The 10,292-nt window shown below is 32.0% G+C and overlaps 1 protein-coding gene across 1 annotated transcript; it reads right to left on the bottom strand.

Annotated features, from left to right (window-relative positions):
• Window positions 1-846: 846 nt before the first annotated feature.
• On the bottom strand, window positions 847-5,200 carry LOC100878789 (solute carrier family 53 member 1). The gene is made up of 10 exons (XM_003705517.3): window positions 4,762-5,200; window positions 4,481-4,572; window positions 3,899-4,052; window positions 3,537-3,781; window positions 3,033-3,294; window positions 2,594-2,961; window positions 2,186-2,528; window positions 1,944-2,113; window positions 1,742-1,875; window positions 847-1,664 (listed from the first exon to the last, which is right to left on the bottom strand). The coding sequence occupies exons 2-10, from the start codon at window positions 4,547-4,549 to the stop codon at window positions 1,403-1,405; spliced, it is 2,007 nt and encodes a 668-aa protein (XP_003705565.1). The 5' UTR covers window positions 4,550-4,572; window positions 4,762-5,200; the 3' UTR covers window positions 847-1,402.
• Between the last annotated feature and the right edge of the window lie 5,092 nt (window positions 5,201-10,292).

Genomic DNA, 10,292 nt, shown 5'->3' with positions numbered 1-10,292 from the left:
GATTTTACACTGTTTCTTCTGCAAATTATAAATATTATTTTTCATTCACAATGTATAAACGATTTATTTGTTTATACTTTTAATGTCAAATACAAAACAAAATTTTATACTGTTTTATATTGTTGTCGTTACTATTATTACTGATATTGACAGAATATTCCTCCAAGCATTTCAGTTCGTTTACTTGTTCATTGTCTACTTTTGTTTATAAATACACTATAAAAATACTACAATGCGGCGTTAAGTACTCTGTATCAAATTTAAATACAAAGCCTAGTTTATCTTCAGTAACTGTTTCTAAGCATGACACTACTATGTAAACACTGTTTTGTATTTGCTATAATTTTCATTATTTGTAACTACATTTCACAAAAAAATGTAGCGTTGAGTCTTAAAATAGTAGAATTACACCAAATGTTTTAGGATAGAACAATACTTGTTATATTCAAAGCAACAAATTGTAACTGAAGGTATTACTGTTTGGAAATATTCAAGTTAGATTACCTACTTTGAAGTACATAATATAGTTACACATAATGGGAAATACAAAGTACATGTCGTTTAGAGCAATACTTGAAAATATATGGTTATGAACATTTTTCTTTATATAAGATTAAAAATATTAAACTATGTTACCACTAGTTATATTACCCGCAGAGAATGTACATGTATCGAATCCCCATTTCTACAACAATTTACAACTATATACAATGTTCTATACCGCATAACACATTTTTGCTCTTCAAGTTATGCATTTACTATTCAAAATTGAAGACTATAATACTATTTCCCTTTGAAAATGTTTGTGAATATAATGCTAATTATAAAAATAATGTAAAAACCGTTCAAAATCTAATTTAATATATTTCTTAAAGGTATGTTATATAACTACAGCATTAGCAACAAGTCATGTGTTAAGTGCCAGAATACTTTAAATGGAAGACACCGTACCTTAATTATTATAGCATTAAATTATTAAACTCATAATCTAACACGGTTCTTTTAACCCCTTAGCTGCAAAAGGTCTATATGTTAGCTAGCTTAGAAAATCTCAGTTATTATCATGTATTTAATTTGACATAGCATTTTAAAGAAATACAATATTCTATTTATTTTATAAAATAACAAAATATTCTATGTTTTTTTATTCAATGAAAATAAATTATTACTTTTTTCAATAGTGCATTTTGACAATTAAATAAATATCGTGCCACAACTAAAGGGTTAAGAACATTATACAAGGCACTCGTAACAATCTTAAATTTACAGTCTTCAATTTTGACAAATTTAAAAACCTAAACTTCGATGCATCTTCATTGTAACCAGTTACAAAGTTTTACAAAATGTATATGCAGCAATATTTCTCCAAACTGTTTTTTGCGATGAATCTTTTTAATTGATTTCAACTAGCATTGGATATATCTATATCGATTGTTTCTTCTTTCAGCAAAGCTCGTTTGTCTTCCTTAGTGTTAGTTTGTCGTTTACCGCCCATTTTACGTTTGCCTCTATTAAGTACACCATTTTCTTCGTCCATCATACGCAAAATTTGTGTCTGATCGGAACTTTCTATCGGTGCTATTGATATATCACGAACTGCACGAAATTTACCACAATTGTTCAAATGTTCGTTTTCTAATCGGAAAAAATTCCAAACAAATCGCCTTAAATTGAACACATTGATTAGTTATTAGTGAATAAAATGGAATTAAATTAAGTAGCAAAATAATTGCGGAATTACCTAAAAACTTCAAGCGGGGCAACTATGGATGTCATTAAGTCACTGGATACGTAACCACATTCAATAAGAACAAAACTAGCAACCCACGCAAATCTTAAAATAAAATCTTCGATTATAGCGAAATAATAGAATCCCTAGAAGAAAAAAATCAGTTGCAATAAATGCTGGAAAAAGAACAAAAGATATATAGGAATTTGCATACCGCTGCTGAGTACACAACTTCTTCGCGTAAAAATTTATTTTCACCGGCATTACTATCTAAAAGACCCCAATCCATCTTCAAATCCCAAGTTAAGGAATAAACCGAATTGACGAAACAACTAATCATCCAAAACCACAACCATGGATTCTCCCAACGAGTCTGATACTCCACTGAAATGAATATACTGTGTATAAATATATTTTCTTCAAACAACTTTATCAAAAATTTATTTATGAACCTACTAGTACGATAGGCACACATGGTATTGGATATCACGACGAGGAATGTTGTTGAATATTTTCCAGCATTGGCTAAGTGCGGAAATGCTTCCTTAGAGTCTCGATAACGCCGAATACATTGAGCAAAACGAAACCATGCTGGTAGACAGTTAACGATAGGTCTAATGATCAAAGAGCCAGACATGCATTGCGTAGTGTTGTTCGCTTCCAACCAATTTCCATTAGTAATGTAAAAACATGTCAAGAAATGAAAATCTAGCAATGCTGTAGCCATACTATTCAACTGGTCCGCTAACCAGAAATCAGCAAAATTCACGTATGCGAATGGTGATATTAAAATACGTCCCTGGAGAAAATATCAATCAGTAACTTATTCTTTATTTAATAACCTTTGTATCTTGTTATACTTACAATAACTTTTAATAACCAAAACCTTGCCTCGTGTCGGAACATTTTTAATGGATTCAGTAGAAATGCCAACATAATACAAACTAAAACTAATGGGTTTACAAATGGTGGAATGCTTAAACTAGCGCTGTACAAAAAGCTCAATAAACTGAGAGTCCATATAACTCCGAGAACAGCGGCTAATTCCATAAGATGTTGTTCGGAAAGATGATTGCGTGGATCTAATTCAAATATTAACACATGATTTACACCCGATGATCGCCACCCATAAACATTCACTCCAATGAGAAATAAAAATTGTATAATTAGTAAAGGTCCACGATATAATCTAAATGCAATTTTTAAGTTTTCTCCGCCATCGTGGAATATTGCTGAAAACGAAATTAATAAAGTTTGATGTCATAGATTAATTGTATTCTATTTCATAAATGAGTACTCTTACCTGAAAGTATAACTGTCACAAATAGGACAATAAAACTACCAGAAAATAAGCCAACTTTAAAAGTTGTCCATGGACTTTGATGCTCTCCTAAAGGTGGTACTCTTAAACGTTTCATAGCACGCTGTCTGTCTCCACCTTCTAAATCGTTTGTTACTGTAGCTTCCGTCTCCTGTATGAGCTTGTCTATATCTTTGGATGTATAAAAATGCGCTGTTTCTACACATTCTACCCTCCATTTTGAGCCGCTGTCTACTGACAATAACTGAAATTAAGAACAAAAATAATATTGAAACTTGTATTATAGGAGATACAAATTACTACACTCAAGAGCAGTGCTAGATCTTTTACTTGTGCATGATAGAATAAGGAACTTTAAATTATAAGTGTTAGATCTTTCCTTAATTTTTCATTATTGTTTAAATGAACCTGAAAACCTAGAGAAATACGAAATATTAAGCATGGATTTATGCGAAGGTTAATGAACATGATTTCATTATTATTTACCTTGTCGTGCTTCTTAAGAATTTTCCGAAAACCAGTGTAGTTAAGATTCTGATAATTTTGAAGAAGGATTAGGGATAAATAAAATTCTGAAAATGCTAACTTCAATTCCCTCAATTTCCTTGTTGGCAAGTGGGGTTTAACAGTTGCTTTCCCTTTATTTTTTCCTCCACCTTGTTGCAATTCTAATGCAATTTTCAATTCACTTTGAAGAGCTGCATATTTACGTGTTGCTTCTGCTAACTTTTCTATATAAAACATATATATAATAATAGTAATTAATAATCATATTTACTGTGATTGCTACAGTTTGCTGATAGGGAGCCAAATAATTTATATACATAAGTTTGACAATGCTTTCTTACCAGAATAGAAAGTGTTAATCTTTTTCAATTCACGATCACAAAATGTAAAAAACACTTCATCGAATGAAGCAAAGTGACGAGATATCACTTCTGGTTCAACACTTTCGACTGAAGGTGCTTCTTCTACAGCAGTATACAACATTGCCTTCATTTCCTGTTAATCGCAAAGAATAAAGATATAACTACAAATGCAAAATATATGTAAAATATATAAATATGCTAAAAATATTCCATAATCATGAAGTCCTTATTTATTCAATCATTATAATTATAATTTAAATTATAACATACTATTGTAATATACATAAATCTTTTCATGTTTTTATTTTGTGAACATACATTAACTTGCTTTGACATTTGAACACTTTAACATATAAGATATTTGAATGTATGAGGTCTCCAGTTTTTTCACAGAATTTCATTACCAGTTTTGGATAAAATTGAATTGAACCAACTCGTAAACATTGTCATAAATAAATATATGCAACAATATTTTGCACGTGAGTATTCAAATGTTAACGTGAGTTACTGCTACGTTGACACAAACATCGACAGACTATTTATAATACAATATTACTTTACCTCATAGCTAATGTATTGTTTACGCCATTCAGGCGTAATGTGGGCAGACAAATGCTCAGCAAACTTCATTTTCTTTCACTTAATACAACAACCTGCAATAAACATTAAATTCTCTTTAATTCTATAAAAATTTTTGAAATTAACATTCTTTTGATATTAAGTTGTGATTTCAAACAGTATACGTCAAAAACGTAAGAAAGCAATAAACACAATAAAAATGAAAAATAAATTATAATACAAAAACAATGTATATCCAATAAATATTTAGTTATCTCGCTTACCTTTATCAATTCAAACCAGAATACAGGTTAAACGCGACACATATAACGCTTTCAGAACCTTTGTCGGCAATACTAATTCAATATTTTCACAATTCGTTTACATCACGATAAACATGCAATATACTTTTAAATATGACGTCCTTTTTTTCCATTTTCGATATGTCTTTCATTATCAGATTTTACGTCGATTTTAGCATCGTCTTCTCTCACGTACACAGTACAAACACTAATACTGAATAAATATAACTAACAATAGTTTTTTCTATTCGTTAATCGGGGTCTTTAGAGATAGATATCTCGTGCCTCTTATTAAACCGAAGAATGCACACGATTAAATCGTTTGAGGATCTGTTTGAGTTAGATAAAACACTTGTGCATACACGATATACGATCTTGTCAATTCTACAATAGTTTTAAAACTATCACCACTTCATATTTCAACTTATAAGGATTCATGGATTATTAAATAATTATTATTTATTATTTTTCATTATATAAAGATTTTATTTTATTATTAACTAGTAAAAATTGTACTTTCGCTTATACGTAGTTATTTTCAATAACTGTTTGAAATATTGTTTAAAAGAATTAGATATTAAAATATAACTTAGTGTGATGTCATTTTTATTTTACACTATTGTAGGCTTTTTCTTGAAATAACCAGTGTTCACTCGTTTGCTATACTATTATATTTATTTGAAAGCATACATATAAACTATTAAATGTTAAATAATAGTATAAACAATTTTATCTTCAAATGGTATGAGATATATGGTACAAAACATTTTCAAATTTCCACATTTCTAAACTTTCTAGTTCTCATATTTTCGAATTCAGTTCAGAATATTTTTGAAATTCTTCAAATCTCATATTACATAATTTCTAAATTTTCATATTCTCAAATTATCGAATTTTTCAAATTTTCAAACTACAAGTCTCCAAATTTTCTAATTTTCAATCAATCTGAATCTTCAAATTTCTAATTTTTTAAATGTTTTTTTTTTTATAAATTTCTGAATTAAAACATTTAAGTGGTTTTAAATTTGAAAATTCATCTGTCAAAAATAAGATAGGATAAGATCTATTTCCTGTATATTCCTATTTTTAGTAATAAAACCAGATTTATACGTTAGATTCATACATAATTAATTAATTGCACATATGATGAACAAGAATTTATAAATAGCAAACAAATGTAATAATATAATAGAAGAGTATGTATATTCAGGTGTAAATCTGGCTTCCCAAGTTTGGGCAAAATGAGAGGAGTCCCTCTCAAGCGCCCTCTCTTATGAGAAAAATAAAATACATAAATACAACTGGCTTCTTTAGGGAAAATGACAGCCAGAAATAACAGGTCCCTAGGATCCTCGATAACATCTGTGCATTGGCACACACTATACCTAATTTATACAAGTATTTTCGAAATCTGTAAATAATAAAATTTTCATAAGTATGAACGATTTTATTTTTAAAATAAAATTGAATGTGATCAAACGACGATAGCCTTAAACATTAATCATTTGTTCACAAGTACAAAAAGAATACTTCTTGATCGACGACTTTGATAACAGAACTCATCTTGATCGATGACTCTGATGATCACCATACAGTATAGGAATTATTGAAAATGATACGCATATAAATACATCAAGAAAAAAGGAAACGATCTTTAAAAAAACCGCCACAAATGATGCTAACAGCGCTATCTAACATCAAACTGCTGAACTACGATGAACACCTGTAAAGTATCGAAGAATATACACGATAATGAGTATGCAAAATCGTTAATTACTCACTTTCTGAGCACAGTCTATGAACTTTTATGATTAAAGAATGGTCACCCATGGATTATTTACATGGTTCGATCATAAAAGTTCACAAATAATGTTCGGGTAATGAGTAATTAATTATTTTGTGTCAGCATTGCGATACGTACATGAGCCGCCTATGTTAATTCTACTGTGCATGCAAAGTGCAATATTTCGGCACTTTGGCTACGTAGTATGGTTCTTGAGGCATTTAGAAACAAATTTCTATTAGGGTTTGATGCGTTTTGATGCCTAATAAAGCCAGAAAATCAACTTTTGTAGAATTCGGTCCAAAACGGTACAGGTGGCGCCATCTAGCGGCGAGCGGCGGAACTACGAAAAACTAAAATTTCGATTTTCTTCGAAATTAGGCAATTTTACGTATTTCTGAGGGTCAGAAATTGCTCTGTGACCTCTCTAGAACTTATATATTGCCACAGGAACCTCCTTAGAGCGCTAGAAAAGAAAATAAAAAAATAGGCCAAAACATGGACTAAAAATTTGGCGTCCATCTAGCGGTGAGAGTTGGAACTACAAAAACATAAAAATGCGATTTTCTCGAATATTAGCGAACTTAGAGTACTTCCGAGGCTCAGAAAGTGTTATGTGATCGCATTAGAAGCAAAGTAAAGCAATAAAAGTTTCCTGAAAGCATTAATAAAGAAAATATAAAAAATGTCATTTTATGGAAAAAATTTGTGGCGCCATCTAGCGGCCAAACTGCGAACTAAACCGAAAAACGTATGCCCGTACACGCGTTAAAGAAAAATATAAGAAGTAATATTTCGCAACTTTGACGACTTAGTAAGCTTCCATAGACATTTCAAAGCAATTTTTGTTTAATAAGTTATTCATTTTTCTGCCTATTAAGCCCAGAAAATCAATTTTTATTTGATCCCTTTACTGCGTGTTCGGACATACGGTTTCTCAGTTTAGTTCGCAGTCTCGCCGCTAGATGGCGCCACAAATTTTCTCCATAAAATGACATTTTTTTTATTTTCTTTATTAACGCTTTCAGGAAACTTTTATTGCTTTACTTTGCTTCTAATGCGATCACATAACACTTTCTGAGCCTCAGAAGTACTCTAAGTTCGCTAATTTTCGAGAAAATTGCATTTTTATGTTTTTGTAGTTCCAACTTTCACCGCTAGATGGACGCCAATTTTTAAGTCCATGTTTTGACCTTTTTTTTTATTTTCTTTTCTAGCGCTCTGAGGAGGTTCCTGTGGCAATATGTAAGTTCTAGAGAGGTCACAGAGCAATTTCTGACCCTCAGAAATACGTAAAATTGCCTAATTCCGGAGAAAATCGAAATTTTAGTTTTTCGTAGTTCCGCCGCTCGCCGCTAGATGGCGCCACCTGTACCGTTTTGGACCGAATTCTACAAAAATTGATTTTCTGGCTTTATTAGGCATCAAAACGCATCAAACCCTAATAGAAATTTGTTTCTAAATGCCTCAAGAACCATACTACGTAGCCAAAGTGCCGAAATATTCATTTTTTTACTCTCCTTGTCGCTCGCCAACGGCTCGCACGTTCAATAACTTACAGTTCTCTACAACTTTTTAGAAGCAAATTGATTGCTACATCTTTATTCTCTCAACAGATTTTTATTAGCTTTCTACAAAATCCTGTACTACATCGGACACTAATATGTACATATTATTATAATAATTCCGTCCTAGAATTATGTGTTAATAACGTATCTATCTATTAATAAAATGTATTAAGTCATTTGATGTACACAATTGTTTGAAAATAAATATGAATAAAAACATGTATTTGCATATTTACTTACACATAAATCCCGTCATTCCGATTCCCAGAAATGACCCCATATTATAAAAAATAAAAAATAAAAAATAAAAAACAAAGTATTGAGCATTTGTACCAAGAGAACATGCATTATGAGGAGGTACTCTTTCTGCTTCATGGAATTTTCATAACGTCATTTCCAAGAATTCCCGGCCGGGATTTTTGAAATTCCACAGTCCAATTTTGAGAATTTGTATCAGGAGAACATAAGTTGCGAGGAGGTATCCCTCGTGCCACTTCCTGGAATTTTGATGACGTCAAATTCCAAGAATACCCGGCCGGGATTTTTGAAATTCCACCGACCAATGTTGAGAATTTGTATCAGGAGAACATAAGTTAGGAGGAGGTATCTTTCGTGCCACTTCCTGGAATTTTGGTGACGTCAAATTCCAAGAATTCCCGGGCGGGATTTTTGAAATTCCACCGACCAATTTTGAGAATTTGTATCAGGAGAACATAAGTTGCGAGGAGGTATCCCTCGTGCCACTTCCTGGAATTTTGGTGACGTCAAATTCCAAGAATTCCCGGGCGGGATTTTTGAAATTCCACCGACCAATTTTGAGAATTTGTATCAGGAGAACATAAGTTGCGAGGAGGAATCCCTCGTGCCACTTCCTGGAATTTTCATGACGTCAAATTCCAAGAATTCCCGGGCGGGTTTTTTGAAATTCCACCGACCAATGTTGAGAATTTGTATCAGGAGAACATAAGTTGCGAGGAGGAATCCCTCGTGCCACTTCCTGGAATTTTGGTGACGTCAAATTCCAAGAATTCCCGGGCGGTATTTTTTAAATTCCACCGACCAATTTTGAGAATTTGTATCAGGAGAACATAAGTTAGGAGGAGGTATCTTTCGTGCCACTTCCTGGAATTTTGGTGACGTCAAATTCCAAGAATTCCCGGGCGGGATTTTTGAAATTCCACCGACCAATTTTGAGAATTTGTATCAGGAGAACATAAGTTAGGAGGAGGTATCTTTCGTGCCACTTCTTGGAATTTTCATGATTTGGAATTTTCATGATTCCAAGAATACGCGAGGCACGATTTTTGAAATTCCACCGGCGGAATGAGTTATGAAGAGGTATGTATAATGCTTCGTGGCGGAATTTTGGTAGCGTCAAATTCCTGGAATTCTCTTGTTCTCTTGATACAAATTCTCTCTTTCGAATTTGTAAATTTTTATTTTGTTTGGTTTGTTAGGTAACAATAAATACACAATGATTGTTGATAAATTTTTCTTTATTTTCATTACTTTTCATACAGTGCATTTATTTCATTTGCATGCAGTAACAATCATTTGTTAAGAAGTAAAAATAGATTTCTTCATGATCGACGGCTTCGATAACAAAACTCTTCTTGATCGATAACATTGATTTACACCACTTTTCAGTCTGACGTGTCACCATCTAGCTGTGGATGTGGAAAACTAATGGAACTGCAGTTTCAAAAACCCGTAGTTCACCCTGTTCGCCGGGGAGATGACTCCACTTGTTCCTTTTCTTTAAAAATTTAATTATTATTGATTTTATTGCTTTAATTTACTATAATATTCACCAAATTATATCGAACTGCAAGATCAATTATTTCGGAATGTTTTGACTTTACCAAACCAATCTCAATTTGACTTTTCTTCACAAAACCGTCATGGTCTAAATCACGTTAAATTTTGTAGTTAAGCTCCTTTTTAATAAAGGAAACATCTGTGGGACCAATTTTTGGCGAATCGGAAAGAATTGTTTACGATTTTCATATCATTCCCTATGTTATTGACGATGTAGTGAAAATGATTTCGCGTATAATAAATGATGCGAATGTGTATGCACATACTATATATAAATTAGGTATAATGTGTGCCAATGCACAGATGTTTTTGCGGTCCTAGAGACCTGTTACTCTTGACTGCCA

The sequence above is a fragment of the Megachile rotundata genome, chromosome 6 (assembly GCF_050947335.1).
Source record: "Megachile rotundata isolate GNS110a chromosome 6, iyMegRotu1, whole genome shotgun sequence".
NCBI classification, from domain to species: Eukaryota; Metazoa; Arthropoda; class Insecta; order Hymenoptera; family Megachilidae; genus Megachile; species Megachile rotundata.
The sequence above is the reverse complement of the archived record's forward strand: the minus strand, read 5'-3'. Positions and strand labels throughout refer to the sequence as shown.

What these genes read in the sequence shown, in the direction of transcription:
- LOC100878789 (XM_003705517.3), bottom strand. Translation starts at nt 4,549, where the DNA reads ATGAAGTTTGCTGAGCATTTGTCTGCCCACATTACGCCTGAATGGCGT. An exon ending in TGTGACAGTTATACTTTCAG is followed by an intron (nt 2,962 to 3,032) that starts GTAAGAGTACTC and finishes TTTCGTTTTCAG; the next exon opens with CAATATTCCACGATGGCGGA. An exon ending in TTTGGTTATTAAAAGTTATT is followed by an intron (nt 2,529 to 2,593) that starts GTAAGTATAACA and finishes TATTTTCTCCAG; the next exon opens with GGACGTATTTTAATATCACC.